Genomic DNA, 23,370 nt, shown 5'->3' with positions numbered 1-23,370 from the left:
CATTTAGTTATTCAGCAAATATTTATTGAAAACCTAGTGGGTGCCAGGAATGTGCCAGACACTAGAAAATCTGGCAGTCCCCTTCCAATATTGACATGCTAACATGACACCTCAAAGGAATCATTGAACAGAGCAACTCAACTTAGTTAAATATTGAGAGAGACCTAAATGCACCCAGATTTGGGCACAGCGCAGAGTGGCTGAACAGGAACACTACAAGTGGAAAAACTGGACCAGTTCCCAGCTTATTTTGAGTAAGTGCTTCAGAGTGGAGCTTCATTATTCATGACTGGAAAACTTCAAAACAATACAAATCTACCCGAGCATCGTTATGAAAAGATATCCTTAAGTAAAATAAAAAATAACCATACTCTATTATTGTTTTTAAACACTTGTCATGCTTTTGAAAGGGTCAATTTAGAGACAACTAAAGCATCCTGTTCAGATTAATAGTGATAATAGAGACATTCGAAACTTGCTAAAGATAAACTTACAAACTAACCTTTGAAGATGATTTTAATGACAAACCTAAGCTGGTGTCATTTTTTTTCTAGTCATATCAAGAGTATTACTTAGTATCAATCACTGGAGCCAGTATATTGTGATACCTACCACAAAGAACTGGTACCTTCTAATTACAATGTTTTCTGTAGGCTGACCAAGGAAGAATGATAGTGTATAGAGAGCCCTGGAAGGAGGATTATGTGTTTATTTTAGTATTCCAAAAGACAAAATCCCATGAAAGAAGATTTAAGGGAGAATTTCTCATTAATATTATCAACACCAATGTGAAATCACATGTCTGTAATGGTTGTAAGCTTCCTGCCTACTCAGAGATGGCTGGCTTCCTGAAGACTCTCCCCAAAGTTCTGGATCTTAGAATTTAGCAGCCTAATATAGCCTTCAAAAAACTATAACTTTTTAAAAATAGTTGTATAGGGACGCCTGGGTGGCTCAGCAGCTAGGCGCCTGCCTTCAGCCCAGGGCGTGATCCTGGAGACCTGGGATCAAGTCCCACATTGGGCTCTCTGCATGGAGCCTGCTTCTCCCTCTGCCTCTCTCTCTCTCTCTCTTTCGCTCTGTGTCTCTCATGAGTAAATAAATAAAATCTTTAAAAAATAAAAATTAAAAATTAAAATTAAAATAGTTGTATATATGCAGAAAAGTTGTAAAGATTGTGCAGAGTATTCTTATATTCCTCATAGTCTCCCTCATTACTAGTATCTATCATTAATACGGTACTTTTGTCAAAATTAATGAACCAGGATTGATACATTATTACTAACTACAGTCCATTCTTTATTCAGATTTCCTTAGTTTTAGCTAATTTCCTTTTTATGCCCAAGGATCTCATCCAGAATGCCACATCACATTTAGTTTTCATGTTTCTTGAAAGGCTCTTTTTGGCTGTGGTGGTTTCTCAGCCTTTACTTGGTATTGATGACCTTACCAATTTTGAGGAGTACTAGTCAAGTATTTTATAAAATTACTTTCAACTGAGATTTGTCTGAAGTTTTCCTCATTATTAGGTAGGTGTTATGGGTTTTGAAGATAAAGACCACAGAGGTAAAGTTCTTTTTTTTTTTCATGTATATCAGAGGGTCAAGCTATCAACATAGTAAGTCACTTCTGATGTTGACCTGGACTATTACTTGGCTGATAGTGTTTGTCAGATTTCCCCACTGGGAAGTTACCACTCCCCGTTCCATGCTGTACTCTTTGAAAATAAGGCTTTAGGTGCAATCCATCTTTTAAGGAGTAGGGAGTTAGCTATGAAAATTGTTTGGATTTCTTGTACATGAGAGATGTGTTTATTCTCTCCCATTTATTTATTCAATCACTTATTTATATCAGTCTTGACTAATGGATATTTATGTTATGCTTTGGGTTATAATTCAATACTACCTTCTTTGTTTTGTTGAAAGTAATCCAGCTTTGGCGATTACAGACTTTTTCATTTCTCTCCTGTGTCCCTTTGATATGCTCCCATAATTATGAGCGGTTTTTTTTTTTTTTTCTGTTTGGTTTTTTATTTGTTTTTTGAGAACTTCCTTTCTTTCTGACAGTGCAAGATGTTCCCAGTTCATCTTTTATACTCCCTGCCTCAGTTTTAGAATCAGCATTTTCCAAGGGGCCCTCCTTATGTAGGTTTGTTTTTGTTATAGTTGATGAAGTATTTTGGTAGCCACTATGCCAGGAACTTGATACATACTGTCTTTCTTAATCCTCATATCAATGCTATTGTGCAGTCTTCAGCTTAATTTTGTAAGCATAGAAACTAGGGCTCAAAGAAAATAAATGACTTACACAGGGCCACACAGTTAGTAAGAGTTGTGATTCACACCCAAATCTATCTGACTCTAAAGCTCACACCCTAAAGCCTGACTGCACAAGGGCCAGCCTCCCTTGTTAGCTAAATTAACACCAGATGGAATCTATGCTGTTGCAAACCACCCTAAAAAGATAGAAGCCAGTGAAGCATACTTTGGAAGACCTCTCAGGACTTGAGCCACACTGATCCCTTCCTTCTCTGAACTTCCCACTGAGAGTTGAAAGCATTCCCTGAATGTGGAAGGTGCTTATGTGCTGTGTTATGGTTTTTCTCATTTATCTAAATTTCCAGATCAGATTATTAGCTCCTCAGAGAGCAAGGAAAATCTACTACCGTGTAAGATTATCAAAAGAAGTAACTTGCAGAGGCCATATCCCTTCAAACAGACTGGGGTGATAGAGCTGCCATCAAAGGCAAATATTCACATCATTGCCTGTCATACCAGGAAAGGATAGATCGCCACTGAAAGTGATATCATATTGTTATCATGATTATTTTGCATCGATTCAGTTTCCCCCTAGTCAAGGAGCTTCTCAAAGATAGAGGTTGTATCTTGACCATTCTCCGGTGCCCAAGACAGTGTACAGGTTCCAGGCACTCACATAGTGTGTGTTAAATACTTAAGAAAGCTCTTGAGTCCCAGGTTGAGACTACAACCTAGGTTGTGTGTTCTTGATTTACACACAATTTTAACCTGTTTTCCTCTTGAGAAGGCAGTAGTAAGAGGTGGCCCTAGAGGGAGACAGACTGGCAACCATGAAAAATGGTAGGTCTCTGCTTCATTCAAAAACCCCACTGATGAGGCACCCAGGTGGCACTGTCAGTCATGCATCTGACTCTTAATTTTGGCTCAGGTCATGATCCTCAGCATCATGAGATCCAGCCATGAGTTGGGGGCATGGAGCCTGCTCAAGATTCTCTTTTTCTCCTTCTCCCTTGCCTCTTCCCTTTTCCCTAGCTTGTGTGAGATCATCTCTCATTCTCTCTCTCATAAAAAAAGGTTCAAAAACCCCTTGAAAAAGACAACAAATAGAGAACAGAAGTGAAAGGGGTAGACACACATGGTCCCTTGGTCCCTTCTCTGGGAGAGAAAACAGTGGAGAGAGAATGATGGAAAAAGCAGATAAATGAGGGCTATACATGCCTGTAGGATTGAAAGCCACTCTACAGAGTGAGTGGAACAGGACCACTTATCCACGAATTATTTTAAGTACAGTGCCTGGGGCCCACAGAAGTCAACAGGGACTGGGCTGGTCAAAAAATCTGCACAAAGACCTCTCACTTCTACTCTCCATCTATTCCTGGCTCCCATCCCTAGCTGACTCAGTTGGGTAATAAGTACCTCTTCCCAACCTCATAGAAGATAGGAAGATTGTTTTCTAGAAAGTTTGACCAGAGAACCACTAGGTTCTGCATATTAGGCACAGATAAGATCAGGAATGAGGCATGAAAATAGATTTAACTACAAGTCTGACCCTGAACATCAAAATGCCCAGCCCCCTTCCCCTCTAACACTCAGAACTCCTATATCAAAAGTTACACCCACCACTTTCCTGGCAGGAGTTAGAGAATTCTTTTTTGATGAGAGTAGCCCATGGGTACTGACTGCCCACTGGTACTGACATCTGGACTCTCTCCATTGAATTAACCAAAGCCCCACTACAGTACCCTATGGCAAGGTTTACTCCTCTAGAAACACAGAGCTTCCAACCAGCTTTTTATTCTCATGAAAGAGAGAAGAGCATATCAATCAAACAAGGAAGGGATGGCATAAAAAGGAAGAGTCCAAGAATAAGAAAATGCTCTTGAAAATTAAGAGTATGGTAGTATAAGTTTAAAAAAAATAACAGAAAAATTGGGATTTAAAGTATGACCCCCAAAATAGAAGCTAAAGAAAAAGAATTAAACAGTAGGAGGAAAAAAAGAAAATTTAGAAAATTATTTTTTTTAAAGAAGCATTTACTGGCTCTATGAGAAAGAAATGTGTAAGAAAGTGAAGGACATGTAGTTGAAGAACACTACTTGGCTCAGCTGTGAACGGTATACACATTATCATAGTAATGTAGATTCTGAATGTTGATTTTACCAAAGTTGCATGGAAGAGTCCATACCATTGCAGACATTCAGTAGATAACGTCTAAAGTTGATAAATCAGGAGAAAGTGTGGAAGAATATTTTGGGCCACAGAGAGAGAAATACTCCAGGAGGAACATGCTGGCAAGTTGAAAGCTCTTACGGTGGTAAGAGGTATGAGCTATTGCTCTTTGATTATAAGCTTTATAATGTTTGACATTTAAAATTTGTTTTGATATGAGAATAAATAATACATTTTAAAAAATAAGACACACTAGTTTTAAAATGTCACCCTGATGGAGCCATTTAGTGTTCAAGTAGCCACATGCATCCAGTAGCCCCTGTAGGGCATCGTAGAACAAATAATGTTCACTTCAGTGGTCTTGAGTGATCAAGGAAAGGTTTGATTTTGTTCTGCATGTCTGCTTTAGGGAAACAAATGTGACAGGGATTCTTCTCCATCAAAATGCCATGTGCTTTAGTTATTTAGGGGAGAGAACTGATGGAGACTGTCCTCCTCTCCCAGTGTGGGAAAAATGGTGCTTGCCCCCCTTCCCCATCTCCCAGTCAGGCTAACTCTGTGTCCAGAAGAATCGAGGTCTTCTGGACTGGCCTCAGCCTGACTTGAACTGGTTCAGAGCACTGATCTTTATCAGAAGTCATGGGTCCACCAGACTCCTTTCTGGCAGGCAGAGCTGATCTGCCAGCAGTTCCCTGCAAGCCCCTTATCTTTGGATGGTTGCACTGAGGTCGGTTAGTGAAAGTCACCAGCCTCAAAGCAAAATCTTCTGTGGCAGAAATTAACCTCTCCAGGGGCAGAGGCTACAGTGGTGAAGGAGGAACACAGACTGGAGAGCATTTCCCTCCCTTGTTCTAATACTGCAGAGACCCCAGGGATGCTTCACTTGACTGGTATTTTCCTGGTTTAGTGTCAGTAAGCAGAGATGGCCAAATAAAAGTCACACTGTCCAGCTGCCATGAGAGGCATTTCAGAGTTTGTTAGTGGTTCATGCATTTTACCTGGTGATTTTTTTGTTATCAAGATGTATGGGAGGATTACAGCAACACTTTCTAGGCTAGAATGAGGCTTTTTGTTTAAACCCTGACATGGCAAAGACTGTGTTTCCCAGGATTTGAGCATATCAACACAGTTAATGGTAAATTATAATATTTTGACGTGACAATAAAAAGGGATGGGTGGCTTTCTTATATTTCTTGCTATAAATCTTGAACAAAGCTGTTGGGAGATTTTTTCTGCAGTGGGATTTTTTTGAATAATACTAAGGATAAGCAAGTAGCATTTGAAGAAACTGGGATTTGAAAAATAATGGTGAGCTGGTCACATATAGGGAGTTCCTTTGAAATATGGAGATGGAAGCTACTGGAAACAGAAGAAGTCGCTGACTCACTGCCCAGATGGGTTGTGAAGATTGGTAATACAAAGAGAGGTCTTCCTCATTTCCCTCTGTCTTTCCCTCACTCCTCCTTCCTCCTTCCCCCTCCTCCTCCTGCCTGTCATTACTCCCCCATCCCACCCCCACCCCTGTTTACCATAACTACTGGAAGACTTACTGTGTGCCTGGCACTGGACCACATGTGCTTTAATAATTACATATAAAATTTAATAATTTCAATAATATGTGAATTTTAATAATTCAATAACATTTGCACTATTATACATATCAAGAAACTAAGGCTTAGAACCATTAATTTGCGTAATGTCACCCAACTAGCAGGTGGTAGAGCAGGGATGGTAAACTAGGTGGGCTGACTCCAGGGCTTCTGTTGTACATACGGCTCATAGTGAGTGCACGGTTCTGTCAGCTGTGAGCTTGCTGCTCATATCCGTGTTGATGGTGAAGAGCACACAGATAAACCACAGAGCAGTTAAGTGATTCACTCAAGGTCACACACTGGTCAGTGGCAGGAGAATATATCCCATTCTCTCACTCCATGTAGCTCTTCTCTCTGCAGCGCCACTTGCTGAATATAAGAAGAATTAGTACATTAACTTCTAGAAACATATAACCTCCTGTCCGGCTTCCAGGTTCTGAATCCTCACATTACTTGAATTGATTTTAGGCTTTAAGTAGAACTGTTGAGCGCTGCCAAAAGCTATGCCAAAGAAACTGTTTTAGTTTAGGCTAATATTTGTTATGCAATGGACAGAAGACAGAAGCCTATGACAATATTGAATTTCTTCTTCTCTTGCCTAATTAAAAAAAAAAAGAAAGCAAAAAGTTTACCATCAGGAAGAATTTTAACTCTGAGCCATTGTGGGGGATTCCAGAGAATCAGCAGTTACCCCGATGAGACAGAAGTCACTGTCTCTCTAGCTGACGCTAGGACAGCAGCTCTGGCCCAAGGTGAACTGACTCTCCAGGGCGTGGGCAGGTCACAGGTATAAGGTATAAGTTCTCCATTTTAGAAGTTCACCTTGAGCCAGAGCTGCTGTTGTAGTGTCAGGGAGAGAGACAGTGACTGTTTCATCAGGGCAACCCCTGATTCACTGGAGTCCCCCACAGTGGCTTGGGAGAGGGAGACCATGATTCTAGACCTTCAGTCTACAGGAAAAATGCCTTCGTGGTGGCTGCCTGTCACTGCTGGCCAGCTGCCCTCCCACATGCAGATGCTAGGCTGAGCTCACGAATCCCCTCCTACGCCCTGCCAGCTTTAGAAGGAAAGAGACATTAGATACTCATCCCACAACCTTCCTACCTCCATGACCTCCCTTTTTCCTTTCATCTTGGTGAAACCTATCTATGTTCTTTTTAAGGCTCAGCTTAAGCATTAACAAACATCTCCTTTGCTTCCCACTCCTCAGCGTCAAACAATAAATAATCTTATGCTTCAGGAAGGCCCCACACACACTTTGTTTGGGGCTCCTTAATCCACCCCCCACCCTCGCACCATCGTTCTCTGCTGGTGTTGTGTGTCCATTTTATCCCTCCTATTAGATCCTAAGACTTTAAAAGTAAAGAGGAGTCTTGCTTATCTTCACTTTCTGCACCGCTCTTAGGACGATGGCTTTTCTGGGTTTGTGCCTTGATGCATTGTGGTATTAAAGAATTTTGGGGGCAGATAAATGCCATGTGGTATTTAGGTTTAGAAAGATGATAATGACTACCCCCACATTCCTTTTTTCTAATAACAACTATCTGGATACTGACATATTCTGGCAGCAATTCACCCTTTACTTTGTGGCTTTAGTTTACTCCAGGAAAGGGAGAACATTGAAAGCCAGGAGTTGATAAACTATGGCCTATGGGCTAAATCCAGCATCTGTACCTATTCTCTTTTGGCCAATGGCATAAGAATAGTTTTTACTTTCTTAAATGATTAGGGGACAAAAGGAAGAACGTTTTATGATTCAGTAAAATTATGTTAAATTTAAAATTATTGAAATTCAATTATCACTGTCCATGAATACAGTTTTACTGGAATACAGCCATCCCCATTTGTCTATATGCTGTCTATGGCTGTTTTGCACCAAAACAGCAATGAGCAATTGAGTAGTTACCCACAGAGACTGTACATCCCACAAAAGCTAAAATATTTACTATTAGACCCTTGGCAGAAAAAGTGTGCCTGCCCCTATTCTGAGTCATTCTCAGAAATATCTAGCCCAGGGTGAAAATGGACTGGGGTGCTCTTTTTGACAAAGGAAGAATTGAATGAAAGCACAGAGAATTGGTTGAAAGCACAGAGAGTTGCCCTGGATTCTCACAGCAAGTGGATAGGCCAGAGGAGCTGACCTCAGGTATTTTATACATGCTTTCTGTTCTTCATTAAGGACTCTCTATGGTTCTTTGAGAGAAATTATGAACTAGAAAGGGTGAAATTAGGAGATTATCAATCATTCCTGATCATTCTGTATACCAAAGGTAACAAACATCTGAGTAAGATCTAAAAGACTCTTTGTCACTGGGTTGTCTCTGTTTCAACTATGTGTGTATGTTAAGGAAATCTATTTTGAATGTATGTTGGTCTCTGTGGATCTCTTTGGTGGAGATCCATTTTGGATGAATGCCAATTAATTATCACGTATATGGGGAAGATTAAACATTTGGAGTTTTCAAATAAAGACATATCAGTTAGAACTTGGCGAAGACCAGTTCAGTGCCTTGGAGAGTTGTGGTTATAGGGTTTGTTGTTCTTGTTGTTGTTGTTGTTGCTTAGAAATCTGCCATTTTCACGTCTTTCTCTTATTTTGTCATTACAGGGTAATGCCCTGTACTTCAAATCAGCCAGAAATGTTACAGTGAACATTCTCAATGACCAGACTAAAGTGCTAACTCAGCTCATAACAGGTAAGAAAACAAAGGACTTGTCAGTACCTGGTCTACACTAAGCACTCAGATAACATAGAACTAAAGAGTGAATGAAATACCATGTGAACTAAACAAAGAAATGTGCACTAACATGCTTTATAGTATGGGGAAGGAGAAGGTAGCATGTGTTCTATGATTCTACTAAAGGGTAGAGTCTCATCATACACACACATTTAACTTAGGCAAATCCAACAATACTCATTTAGAGGGGCAATAAACTATTTTTCATGTAACATGGCCCCTAAACATAAGCCAGCTGCTTCATCTGGTGCTCAACAACAGAAAAGCTCTCTGCTCCAATGCTGGAGGAAAAGCTTGGCTGTGTTGGATTAATTGAGAGAAAGCACAATATACACAAAACCCTGCACACAGACTTTATGGGGTGTAAAGGGGATTTTTAAAGGCAATTTAAATCCATGCCATGTTTGTGGTATGTGCTGACTTTGAACCTGACTCAACTGCAAAATGCAGATATATCTCCACTGATGATGTTTGTGTGGTTTCTTTTAGTAGAGCAGATCTGTTCCTAACAGTCATGGAAAGCACTCACTGGATTTTAAGCTGCATCTTCCTAAAATTTAAACAAGGGTTGGTTATTCACATAATGATTATAATGATCAGCATGGGCTTTATGTTCATGGTAATGTGTTGTGTGGTATGACCAATGCCCCAGTGTAGGTTATGAGCTGCAGTGAACAGAGCCATTATGTACCCCGACAATGGAAGGGAAAAAGAGGTATGTGTCTGAATGGCATTGTTACACTTTCAAAGAGAGAATGCCATTTGTTTGGCTTCGGGGCTAAGAGAGAAGTATACAGATGGACATCGTGAGAAGCCAGTTGCCCAAATACCCTGAAACATTACTGTGCCTAAAACATCTGGAGCCCCTGCTAATAAACACGCTACAAGGAAACAGGTGCCCTGTGCCCAGAGCCTTGCTGGGGAAAGCGTCTCTGTCCCCTGCCGGAACACTGCATCTGATGGCTGGAGACTCATGGCCAGTGGGTAACTTGGACCATCGACCTGGGTTGGATGGAACTGCCGCACGGCGAAGCCCATAATCCATAAACATGTTGTTCCGGTGTGTGACTGGATTGTCGGCCTTGCTTACAGAACATCTGGCCTGCAGTCACAATGCTAAATAATTAAATAAACAGCTTCAGTAAGCAGTGATTTAAGCAGCATGTGTGAAAATTGCCTCCAGGAGGGAAATAAATCCAACCTCTCGTTCCCTGATTCTTCTGTTCAGAAAGGAACTTATTTAGCCTGTTGATCATTTGCCATTTATTTGCCATGGGAGATTTGGTTTACTTGAGAGATTTAGTTTTGATAAAGCTGGAAGTCCCCAAGTGACTACTCTTAAGTTGGCGTCTCTCCCCTTCTCCCCTCCAACCCAACCTCCTCCTCTCCCTTCTCTCCCTAAATTCCTTACCCCTTCCTCTCATCTCCCCTACCCTACTTCCATCCTTCCTTCCTCTCCCCACACCCTCTCCCTTCTCTCTCTCTCTCTTTCTCTCTCCTTTTTCTCTTCCATTCTCTCCTCTTTTCTTCCTTCCTTGTCTTCTGTCTTCCTGTCTCCTCTGTCCAAGTTAGGCCCTCCTGGCAGCTGATACACTTAGCCTGAGCTCTCACAGTGAGGCCCAAGATAGCTCATATTAAAATGAGATGGACCAAAAGCTACTCTAACACCAGCTGGGAGGAGCCTTTCAAGATTCTCTAGAGAGGATAATAGATGGTTCAAAATATAATTCTAAGTACATATACGCATGCATGCTCACCCAGTAAAGTTTTCCTTTAGGCTCTCCTTTTGCATGTATGCACGTGATGGAAAGCACAGATCAGTTCCAGGAGACAGGATCTGCTAAAGTTTGTTATGGTTGGTGGGGTACCTATTTGAGAGCAAATGACCACTCTCCATCCAAGTAGCCAGGTTTAGGAAGGCAATCCTGAGGATCAGGATTTCTGACCTCAAGAATGTCTCAAAATCCCAGAAGAAATTCCAATGTTAGTAATTCAGGGAAATTTTCCTCATGGAACAATGCTTTCAATGATAGCCAAATTGTCAGATTAGGCCACAAAAGCTCATCTGGCCCACCTTGCTGCTGATTTAGTGTCCTCTCTGTAGTGAACCATATGGGAAGCCCTCTGGCCTGCAAAGAGGGGGGTTGTAAGCAAACCTTCCATAGCATCTAACCAGAGTGAGGAAGGGTCTCAGGCTCAAGGGAGCTGGGAAGAAGAATTAGGCAGGATGAGCCCTGCTTCATGGCATGGGCTGGGTGTGGGGGCTGCTGGTGTTTCCTGATGGATTCCAGTTCTCCCTGTGTAGGAGATGCATTAAGGAAGTACTCAAAATATACCACCATGCACTGAGGGAGATTAACTGGAGAGTAGTTACAGATTACAAATAATGATTTTTTTCCATCCCAGAGAGGAACGGTGGGTTCACTGAGGGAACTCCTAAGTAGTCTCCAGCCCCATTTGCATTTCCCTCCAGAATCTTTTTTTTTTTTTTTTTTTTTAAGATTTCAGCCATGTCTAGGCCATTTGGCAGCCCCAGGTAAAATCAACAAAAGGACAAGCCATCTGCACCATTGAGCCAGTAGTTGTTCTGTGAGATTTTGGCTAAAATCCCCAACTACAGAGCTTTATATGTGCAAATGGCTCTGGCTATTTGTAGATATATTCCTTTTTGTGTTCTAAGAAACCCTGAAAAGCAAGATAACTTAATTGTGTCTTGAACTCTATGATTGCTTCAGTGTCTTTAGGACATTCTCTTGCATGTCTCACAAACCAGTAGTAAATTTAGAGCAGACTTGCTTTATTACGTAGGCAGATGTCCTTGATTCCTCAAGGGCCTTATCTCATGATACTACCCATCTCCCTGGGGCAAGGCCCAAGCAAGAATTTTTGTACCTCAGTCACCCCCATTATGCCATTAACTAGATCCAGAGTGGCAAACTATACTTAAACCCATACCTGTCCTGAGGTTATTCATTCATTTATTAACACTCCTTTACCTCCTGATCTCCACTCTCCCCCTTAGAAAAGGGGTAACAATCCCGAAGTATTAACAGATTTAATTTAAAATTTTGGTATGACCAAGAAGACAATCACATCTCACCCCTCCCAGAATCATCTAATCCAAAGCCCTCACTTCCCATCTCCTTTCTTTGAGAATTGCTCTCTGGTCCTTATCTCCAGCTTTCCATTATGCCACCTCCAACCCCCCGAAAGCTCCCCTCCTAGCTGCTCCTTATGTGTTGACTCTAACCCTCTTCTCTCTCTAGACAAACACACATCCCTCTTCTATGGAACAATTCTTTAGTTCCAGACCCAGATCTGCCATTAACTGACCTTGTGACCTTGAGAGAGCCCTTAGCTCTGCTCCCACTTGTTCTTCTCACCTACAGCATGAAGGCAGTCATGGCTAAGTCCCATGCCATTTGGAAAGTCTCTGCTATGTCTGTTACAATTTCCCACTCATTTCAGGAGCCTTTCCAATGCCCTTCGTTTTGTCAGAAGACTAGTGTGGGTGTATTAGCAGGAGATCAGGTGTATTAGCTGCCAAATTGGCATGATTAAGTGAATGAGGCGAGTGCATTGAGAGGTGATTGTCATTAATTATTTTCAATGTGTTAGGACCATTGCATTAGAAAAATGGTGATGGGTTATGATGACAGTGATGATAATCATGAGAACAGTCCCCAACATTTCACACCACTTTTCCACCTACAAAGTTCTTTTTATAAACATCATATAATTTGATCCTTTTAACCTTTCTATAAGGTAATAGGATAGATGGTGATAGTACAATTTTACAGATGCAGAAAATGAGGTTCAGAAAGATCAAAGGATTTTCCCAAAGTCACATTACCAAAAAATGAGGAAGTTGGCACATAGTTCTTATCTTCTGATTCTTAGTCTGGTAGACTTGCTAATGAGGAAAGTAGCCCTAGATGTCCAGGCCTGATACCAAAAGCCTAGCCTCTGTGTTGCCCTGTTTGAACATAAATAATTTTGTAGAACATCACCACCAGACAAGGCTACTTGGTCATCATGAAGGATCAAGACAAATCAAAAAACAAAGACAAGTCTAATCATGTCTGAAAATAAACAAAAATGGAAACATTTATCCAAACCATCAAAATGACTGAACTTTCCTCAGTCCTGGTTAATATCAGTGACTGCTGTTTCTTTATCCCTTACAGTTTTAGCATTGCTCTGGTCTTCTCTGCCTCCAGATAAAATTTATTAACTCACCAATTGTAAAATTACGCCTACTTTCTAACGGCACCTAATGCAGAGCAAAGCCTTGCTTCCTTAAACCTAGCCCCAAAATAACATAATACCAAATACTGTAATAAGTTCTTTCTTACTGATATGCCCTGTGTGGTTGCCAATCACAGCAATGAATAATAAGCCCAATTTGTTCACCTGTATGTGTGTTCCCGTTGGTCTTTGCCTGGAAGGCATTGAGGGCCCTTTCATTACTGCTTTTTATGGTTTAGTGACACTGTTTTGAAAAATAACTAGAAACAAAAATGCTCTATCAGACTCCCCTGAGCAGTTTTGGAAAAATATAAAAATATAAGATTTCTAGACTCTAACCTTAATTTTTTTTCTTTCTGAACTTCCAGACCAAAAGATAAATTCCTTTTGATCTGAATGAGGTTTAGGGAGGATGATTACACCCCCAGGTTATTCTGATGCATTTCTGCCAAGCAGCTTTTGAGAGCCACCTGAACTTGAGGTATTCAGGTAGCTCTAGCTCAGATAAACTGAAATGTCTCCTGTTGTTTGTTTGTTTGTTTTAAATTCTAACACATTAACTTGTTTTATTTTTTTCCATCGTACTTAAAACTCTGCAGTTTTCTGATTCATTAATAAATGTTTAAACTTGTATCTGTCCCCATCAGAAGATGCCACCACTATAGCCCCCCTTCAAGAACAGCATCTGTTGTCTTATGATAAACATTCTAAAATGCATTGCATGAAATTCTAGCATAAAAGATTCAACAACTTTCTAACAATTAGTTGCAATATATTATAGCCTTTTCTGCCAGGAAATGATCTATATACTGAGGAAGTAGACTTGTCGGGTGTCACATGCAGCTACTGGGTTAAGGGTACAGAGTGAGACAGACTTCAACCGAATTTAAAAACACCCTTTCCAACAGTTAGAGCTGGCCAGAGTTAGCCTGGTTACTTCAAGAGGTGGTGAGCTTTCTGTGCCTTGATACATTCAAGCCAAAATCTACAAGAATTTGACAGTAATTTAGTGGTTAGTGAAGGGAAACCTCATTCAAGGATTAGTCTGAAGAAAGGACATGATGGTCTTTAAAATCATAGCCTGAGAGCATATGATTAAAAGTAATTGACAGGGCATGGCCAGAGTCACAAGACTGATTTTTCACGGTTGGCTTCTGAAAACCAATCCACGTACATTAAAGTCCAATACAATCTTGTCAGATGTATATGTTCTATGAAAAGCTCTTTGTAATTGAATGCAATGAGACTAATGTGCGTGTGTGTCTCTATCTCTTCCTTCTAGGTCCAAAAGCTGTAGAAGCATATGGCAAAAAGTTTGAAGTAAAGACAGTTTCTGGAAAATTGCTTTTCTCTGCAGATAACAATGAGGTGGTGGTGGGAGCTGAGAGATTAAGAGTTTTAGGTAAGGAAACTTTAATCATTTAATTGATTTGATGCCAATGTATACATTTTAGAGGAAAAGTGAAATGGTGCTTAGAAGAGATTTAGGTCAATTACCGAGATTCTCTTAAATTAAGGTAGATGAACTCCTCCTACCCCCTACCTCAGAACCTGGTCCAACCATGAAAATATCTCAAATCATGAGTTTTTGTAGCATAACTGCCAACACCTAGCTTTGGATGGGGATGCATGTTCATGCCAACAAGCATAATGGAGCATATCCTATCCTCACAGACTGGCAGTCTTGGTAGAAGCAGTCAAGACATATACATGATTCAGAGATTTCTAAACCTGGTTGTAAATTAAGAATCACCTAGGAAACTTCTGAAAAGTCTAGATTCACAGATCCAACCATGTCTCACTGAATCAGAAGCTCTGGTGAAAGGACCCAAGAATATATTCGTGAAAACATTTGCAGGAATATCTATGGTGCCACCAATGGACTCCTGAGATTTGAGCATTCAACAAAGTAGTGTTCTGTGGCTGCCTACTGATATGGTCTAGTATGGTGATTTAGGAATCCTGGTGCTGGAGCTAATCTGTCATTTATCCCTGCTCTCTGTCACCAATTAGTTCTGTGGCTTTGGGCAAGGTACTGATATCACTGAGCTGGTTTTCTTTTCTCAGTTGAGCCAAGAACATCTACCATCTCAAGTGGTCCCTTGGGTTAAATGAGCTCATGTTACATCAACCAGGTATTTTGAATTTGGCATGTTTCACTTTAGAGCACTATACTTTGCTACCTCCTCAAATTTGTCCCATATTCAGATAAGTAAACTAGGGCTTGAAAAGATAAAGAAACTTGTCTAAGATCAAGCACCAGTGGTAGGATGGTTCAAATCCTTACCCTTGGGCCCCAGCCTCAATACACCTAAATGCACATAAATATGTTCTAAGATCTTGGCCAACCTTTACAATTAATGTTTTTCTCTATTATTTGTAGAAATGGCACTTTCCATATTTGTTCTAGGTTTTGGGGGGCTGTGGGGGAAACAAACACGAAAACTTCAGGCTCTCCTTTTGTTCAAGAGTATTTTTCTATACCCGCTGTAGAATAATTACCCAGGGGGGAAAATGATGATATCTTATGCTAAGATCATTTTGTACAAACGTGGTTTGGCACTTCCCATTAGTTCTTTGGCACTTTGTGAGTCACCTTGCTTCTTTAAAATCTGAATCTTTGGAAAGATTCAGGATAATTTTAGATGTCCAAATACTTCAGCTTAATCTTTGTGGATGGTATCACTTAAGAACACCCCCCCCCAACCTTCCCCACCCTACTGTTCAGTAGACTAAGGACTGGAAGACTATTGTAGTTTTGGGTCACTTGAAAAGAGGTAGATATTTTTGTTATTGTTGTTGTTGTCATTGTGTATGCTTGTGCTATTTTACTTAGAGAACGATTTAAGATAAAATTTGTCTCTTTCCATCATTAGGAACATTTGCTTTTTTATGTTAAAATGTAGAAAGGACGCATCATAATAAATACCACTGCTGCTATCAGTACTAAAAAGATTAGGAAATGACCACCCCACATATCTCGCATCAACCTACTCAGTGAAATGAGCCTGGTGTGTTGCAGAAATGAGCTTCCTGTCAGCTGGGATTCAGCCATATGGTGTGGAACGAGAAGTTTAGGCAATTTCATTTTCAGCTTAATGAGAAGTTTGTCTTTTTGAGTCATCAGACTGAGCAAGCTCTTGGGATGTTTGAATCTGGATGCATATTTCTTGGTGGATTCTAACATAGCTAGATTTGAATCCTTGCTCAAATAGTTAGGATCTGAGTGACCCTACTCAAGTCTATTTTTCTCTCTAAGCTTTAGTTTCCAAGTATATGAAACAAAGAGAATGGAACAAAATGAAGAATGGGAGAATGAATAAACATAATAAGAAACATAATGTAAATAAATTAGTTATTTCTGTCGATAGTTGAGTAAGAATATCAGTAGAAAATATTAAGGAGTAAGCCTAAGAGAATAATACCTCCGGAATATAGCAACTTAATTCAATTGTTTACATTCTTCTCTGCATAACTACATCCACCTATTCAGTTTTCAGGTCATTGACTTCCTTGTGCACATTCAAAGGACCCTGAATAGTATGACCAAGGGTCTAGAAGCCCTACTTCATTAAGAATAGTTCAACTATCTGGAAGTTTTTATCCCGGAAGATATATGGGGGGGATCAAGGTAGATAGACCATAGTTGCTGATCTATTATCTATGCACATCTTTCCTGAGGGAAAGAGAGCAGACAAGAGCCACATACATGAGTAGCTGAGAGCACAGGTTTTAGAGTTGACACTGGCCAAGAATCTTGGTTTCTGTCATTCATCAGCCAGGGCCTTAGGATGTCACTTCACCTTCTAGGCATCCTTCTGCTCTGTGACATGGTATGATAATGCTTGGTGGTCACAGTAGTTGGAAGGACTGGATGGCACAGTGTATGTAGAGTGAATAGCACAGTGGGTGGCATACAATAAGCACTTGGTACATGCTAACCATCATGTTGGTGATAGTTTCTCTTGGTCCACTTGGCCTTCAGGGGACCCATGACATTCTAAAATTTTATGCAATCCTGTATGTTCATGTAAGAATGTACTTAGAAATTGGCAGAGACCTTGTAGAAGTATGCATATATCAGTTAAGTTTAGACTAGTGAATTTCTGGGACATAGGAAGGGCCAGCAGAGAAAGAGCGTTTTATTGATAAGAAGTACTGCACTGTCCATGTCACCCAAGGGCACACAAGGCTAGTCTTGCTTACCTGTGTGTTCTCAAGTTGACTTACATGATGGAGGGGTTGAAGGCCTTGGGTTGAATTCCCCATTATAGGATCCCTTCTTCAAGTCACTAAGATACTGGTTCTGAGAATGCGAGTCCCTGAATGGTGAGTTTCAGCTATAGTCTACTTGTTAGTTTTGCAAACCCTCAAGCCTCACCCAAACCTACTGAACCAGAAACTCATGAGTGGGGCCCAGCAAACTGTCTTTGAATAAGCCTTCTGGGTGAATATAATGCACGTGAAAGTTTGAGAACCACTGACCTAAGACACTCCCAACTTTGCCCCAGTTTTGCTGATAACTTTCAGTGAGTTCAGGCTCAGCCTTTACCATGTTGCTCCAGAAATGACACAGATGAATATAGCCAACATATGTGGAGGGTTTACTCTGGGTAAAATGCTCAACTAATCACTATGAATAACCACATTGGTTGAGAGGGCCCTGGCTTATCATCTTGATATACAGAGGAACAAACTGAGGCACAGAGGGATGTGAAATTGCCCAAAGCTGCACAGAGAGAAACTGATGCAGTCGGGCTCTGAATCTCGGCAGTCTTCACACTATATGCGTGACTTCTATTACATTAGATTTCATTGAGCTTCCTAACACACGACCACCACAAGGAGAGGGAAGAAGAACTGGACAACTGCTTTCCAGCCATCCCTCCCTTTCTGGCTTCTAGATACTCTGCTGCCCCATAGTCCTCCCAGGTCTCTGACTTTTCCTCTGCTGCCCTCACTAACCCATCTTTCATCTCACAAGTAACATGGACTCACACTTGGCATCAGGTGTAGACTCCCTCCAGGCTCAGCCCTCATTTTCCTCTTTTCACATTTCTGTGGGAAATTCCACACTTATATATGACTTCAACATTTGCTTCCTTTCAAATAACCCCAAATCACAGTTTGCTTTGAACTGCCTTCTCAATTCTAATTCCAAATTCCCAGCAAATAGCCTGTACTTTTCTGCATAGACATCACTCCCTCCCTTCTCTGCAGCTGAACTTAGGAGTCCTCTAGCAAACCCCCTGCCTCTCCAGAGCCCACTTCCCTAACTCTGCTGATAAGGGCTGTCATTCTCTTAGTCTCCTAGTGCCCTGGTTCTCTAGTCTCTTTGCAGGTACCAGGCCCTGTCTCTCTTTATGTGGTCCTGATATCTTTGCCATCCTTGGGATTTCCATTCTGCAAAGTTATCTCTTTGGGTCAGACATAAGAAAATTCAGATTTGTAGTCAGGCCTATCTGTTTAATTACCAAAAAGGTGTAAGTTACTGTGCAAGATAAGGCATGATATTGTTCAGCTTTAATTATAGAACAAAGTTATTAAATATTGAGCAGAAATAGTCTTTAAAAATCACCAAGAAAATAGGCAACATAACAGTCAGTGCATCGAAGAGGCATCTTCATGGAGACATCAGGGAAAAATCACTTTGATTTTCATTAATGACCAATTTCATTGAACAATGAATTGGACATTCTAGCACTTATAAACAAAGCATAATTATAAAACGTTATTCTAATTGTTAATTAGGTCTATTTATACTCTAGATTAGTTTTTTAAATATGTCCTTTAGATGCTACTTGATGCTAATTATTTGAGTTACAGTATTATCGATTGCAAAACATTTTTAATTAATTCTAAAGCAATTGAAATTAGCAGAAGATTTATAGAAATTTAAATGTGGTCTGATGCTAATTTTTTTAGGAAGACATCAGATGATACATTTAGCCTTCTGAATTAGTTTTTGATGAAACTTTCTATTGCAACTTGGCAATTGATAATTATGATGAAAGGAGTGGGGTGTTTTTAGTGGTGGTCATTCATTAAATAGATACGTGTGTGTGTGTGTGTGTGTGTGTGTGTGTGTATGACATATACATATACACAAATATACATTTATAGACCTGAATCTCTAAGTCACCACAGCTGGAGTCCTGGAGATACACAGATGTGAGTCCCTATCCCTGCTCTCTTAGGGAGTTCTTTGTCCCTTCAGGGAGTTGAAACACACATGCAAAAAACAAGCTGCTTAGAAGGATAGAAACAAAGAGATTGGAATTACAGAAGCCAACTGTGATGGGGTGGTATGCTAGAGAGAGTTTAGATAGCTGCTTAATTGAGAAGCTTTGAACCAGACCTTGAGTACATGTTGGTGCATCAGAGCCCATAGGGGGAGTATTTGCTTGGTGAATGGAACAACACATGTTTATTAGTCAAGAGTCACTTGGTTGGGGGGGTGGGGAGACCGGTTGACTCATGTGATAGAAAAGTCCATCAGTAGTTGGCTTTAGGCTAGATTCAGTGGCTCATATAATGTAACCAAAATTCAGGGTGTCCCTTTTCCTGAACACCTATGGACTCTGTTATACAATCATGCATTTTGTTTTCAAAAGCAGAAAGTGCTTATCTTCTTTATATCTTGAATATATATCCAACAAAGGCCTGGATTTTTTTCTCTGGCTAGACTGGTGCAGGCCACATGCCCATCCCTGAACTAGTTGTGACCACAGTGATGGAGTTAGCTGGTGAGCAAGGCCTGGGTCATATCTCCACTGCTAGAGCTAAGGTTGGAGATGACCAAGAATGAGCTAAAGGGGACAGTTGTCCAAAGGGAAATTGGGATGTTGTGTCCAGGAGAAAGAATGGATGCTGGACAAGAAACAGGAAATACTCATTATTGTCATCAAAGGTATGACAATGGAAAATCCTGACAGCCATGCCTGAGACCATGGTACCCAGGAATTGTGACAATCAGCAGAAGATGCTTTACAACCTCTCATCCCCTTGCTCACTCAGCTCCCCAGATGTGGCCCTCCTTTCTTCATCACCAAGCACGTTCTCACCTCTCAGCATTTATGTTACTCTTCCCTATACATAAAATGCTCTTTTCCAATCTATGCATAAAAGACCTCTCCCTTTATGGCTTAAATGTCACTTCATCACAGGTCTTCCTTGGCTGTCTTCTAAAAATAGCACACTCCTGATTTCATTGTCTGTACCAAGTGCTGACAACGTGGGCCTGTGGACCAGTGAGTCTAAATGCACCACCTAGTTTTGTAATGTTTACTGGAACACAGCAGTGCTCATTTCTTTAAGTATCATCTATGATTGCTTTCACACTGCAACTGCAGAGTTGAGTAGTTGAGACAGATCATATGGCCCACAAAGCCTACAATGTTTATTATTTGGCACTTTACAGAAAAAGTTTGCATACTCCTGGTTCGTGTCTTTACTCTGCCTTATTCCTCTTCAGACAGATAGCACAATATGCGTGGTTGTGATAAAGAGTTTATTTTATGTAAAATATGTTTATTTTCATTATATCCTCCTCATTAGAATGTAAGCTTTATGACAGCAGGAACTTTTGTTTTTCAGAATCTAGAATAGTGCTTGCAGAGCAAGTGCTCAGTAGTATTTGTTACAAGAATAGATTGAAAGATTTTGAACATTGGAATGTTTGTGTGTAGAGAATGGGAGGGAGGGAGAATGTGCACCTAAGTTAAGAAAATATTATTATGCTTTCATTGAGGATTCATAAGGGCCTAAACCAGAATGGAAAGAGAAAAGAGAACAAACGGGAAAGAGCATTTTGAAGAAGAATTGATGGAACTTGACAACTAAGTGCATGTGGATAGTCGAGAGGGTTCCGGAAGTCAGGGACGGCTCTGGTATTGTGTACTTTGTCAGACAGACACTTGTAGCATCATTAATAGAACTATAGAGGAGCAACAGTAGGTTTGGGATTGGAGATAAATGGTTCAGCTTTAGATGCCCTGGGTCTTGCTGCTTGAGCACCTGAGAGAGAGGCCAGGTGTCTAGTGGAAAATGCCAACAAAAAAGCCCACAAGAGATGGTCCGCTAGCAGAGAGTCAAAGAGTCATCCATACAGATTGAACACAAGGATTCCGAAGAGATGACCTAAGAGGGCATCCCAGAGCAAGAACTCACAGATTCTCTTCAAATAGAGTGTATCCAACAACCCCTTCCCCATTTCTTCCACTGAACAAACCTCCAGGGCAACTTTATCAAGGCTGTGACTGCCCTCCTGGGGGCATCCTCACATGTTAAGGTCCCCATCCTATGTTCTTATGCTTTTCCTTATCTCCTCTGTCTTTCTCCATGAGAAGGAACTCAGCACTTTAGAATGTGACAAACTGGTTCTACCATACTTACTAGCCATGTGATGTTGGCTATTTGACTCTAATCACTTAGGCAGTGTGTGTGGTTCTGAATAAACAACCTCTCCCCCTTTTTCTTTGCCCTCCATTTTTTCTGTTTCTCTTCCTTTCTGAAGTATCTCATCAGTGAGTAGGAAGAAACATGAGAGAGGCCTAAGGGTTACAGTAAAAATGGAACATGGTGCCTTCTATGTGGTGGTGAAAACTGAGTAATTCAGACATTGATCCTTAAGAGATGAGAGCCTACCAGTCTAATAGGAACATTTGCGTAACAAATCAGAGGAGCCTGGAACCTGCCAGGGCCCTCTTTCTGCTCTTTATTATCATGATCAGAGATAATCTACAGGACATTCAACTATTTAAAAAGAATTGCCTGTTGTAGAGTTCCTCTCCGGCATTTCATTCCAAACCTGGTTTATTATTTACAGGAATGCAGAAATAATGTACTCGATCATAAAGATACATTTCCCATAAATAATGTAGCGAGAAAGCCGAGTATAAAAGAGTCTCAGATGAACAACCCCAACCTTAATAAACCAGAGCTACTTAATGAGAAAAAGCACAATTCTACAATAGAGAAATAATAATGAGGTTTCATCTGAAATGCTACTGGAGTACAAATTGTCATGATTTTCCAAAAAATAAAAAAGCCCATCCAAAAGCTTCCATGATTCCACCACCTTGTTTCATGCACCCATCCACCCATGTGCACGGGCATCATAAGCTGCCACGGTTCTGGGTGCACCTTCATCCCCCAAGCTTGAGGGGTTGATTCCTGATGCAAACGTATTCATTGGGCCCTGCACACTTTTCCCTTTGGCAAGAGGGAGATGTGATTTAATATCAGCGCGATAGATTCATTGTACTGTGTAAACGTTGCCAGCTGTCCCAGCAGCATTGCCTTAGCAGACCTCCCCAGTCGCTGAGCCATTGTCTCCCGCACTTGCACATGAGGCGGGGGGGGGGGGGGGGGGGTTGTAGAAGGGAGAGAGGAGGAGAAAAGACAGTTGGGGACATTTGTGAGCTTTCTAGTTTGATTAAAGAGTTGATGAGGTACACTATTTGGCTGCTTTCAAGAGAACCAATTCCAGCACTTATTGAGGGAGGGGTATGTTTCAGCTTTTTTTGTCTGCGGAACCAACACGACTTGAAATTCTCCATTGAGCTACTGGCTAATGTGCTTTCAGGCATCTGTTGGTTTGTTTTTATCATCAGAGTTTTCTTCTTGGCAGTTAATACCGAGAACAGTATTTTCAAATGAGGGGATAAAGTTCTCCCAGGACATCTTCAATGTCAAGAGGCTGTCCATATAGGCTAGGTGTATTGTCACCTTTCTCATTAATTATATTCACTGTTGCAGAATATTCTTATTCAACCACAAGTCACCTGAGTTGATTTTTTTTTCTTTCTTCTCAGGAGAGACCAAGGAGAATGTTGGTGTTTCACAGTGACACTAGGAATTTAATGAGATGACAATGTGAATAAGAAACTCTCAGTGTGCAGACTGGGGAAGGAAATTAACTTCATTCTCCTTTATTGGAGGGACTTGAATTTAATTCTGCTTATTTGAGTGGGAGAAAAGAGTGCTAAAAATACTTCCCTCTGCGACTTATACTCTCCCTCCCACCTTGTTCTATGCTTTTGCTATGTACTACTTTTCTAGTCTTAACCCCTTTTGTACCTTTCCTTCCCTAGGAATGATGGGTCAGGTGGCAAGGGTGACTCTAAACAAAAGGAATTAGGAGAGAGAAATTACTTAGAACCCTTCAGGGCACAGGATAGAAGCAAATGTCTGAGTTCCCTTAAAACAGTAATATAGGACAGCAGAATGGTTAGATGGGTATGAGATTGGGAGACAGATGGCCTGGATACCTCTCATGGTTCTAGAGGCACAACTTTGGGTAAGTCTCTAAATTCTGAAAATCTCAGGTTGCCCATATGTAAAACGAGGGTAGTAAGAGTACCC

The 23,370-nt window shown here is 40.8% G+C and overlaps 1 protein-coding gene across 3 annotated transcripts in view; it reads left to right on the top strand.

Moving 5' to 3' along the window:
- Window positions 1-23,370, top strand: part of SGCD (sarcoglycan delta) — a 917,058-nt gene that overhangs the window by 772,424 nt on the left and 121,264 nt on the right. For all 3 annotated transcript variants that reach the window (XM_025435412.3, XM_025435413.3, XM_025435411.3), the window contains 2 exons: window positions 8,628-8,715; window positions 14,288-14,407. In XM_025435412.3, coding sequence (XP_025291197.1) covers window positions 8,628-8,715; window positions 14,288-14,407 — 208 coding nt within the window. The remainder of the gene's footprint in view (window positions 1-8,627; window positions 8,716-14,287; window positions 14,408-23,370) is intronic.

The sequence above is a fragment of the Canis lupus genome, chromosome 4 (assembly GCF_003254725.2).
Source record: "Canis lupus dingo isolate Sandy chromosome 4, ASM325472v2, whole genome shotgun sequence".
Taxonomy (NCBI): domain Eukaryota; kingdom Metazoa; phylum Chordata; class Mammalia; order Carnivora; family Canidae; genus Canis; species Canis lupus.
The sequence above is the reverse complement of the archived record's forward strand: the minus strand, read 5'-3'. Positions and strand labels throughout refer to the sequence as shown.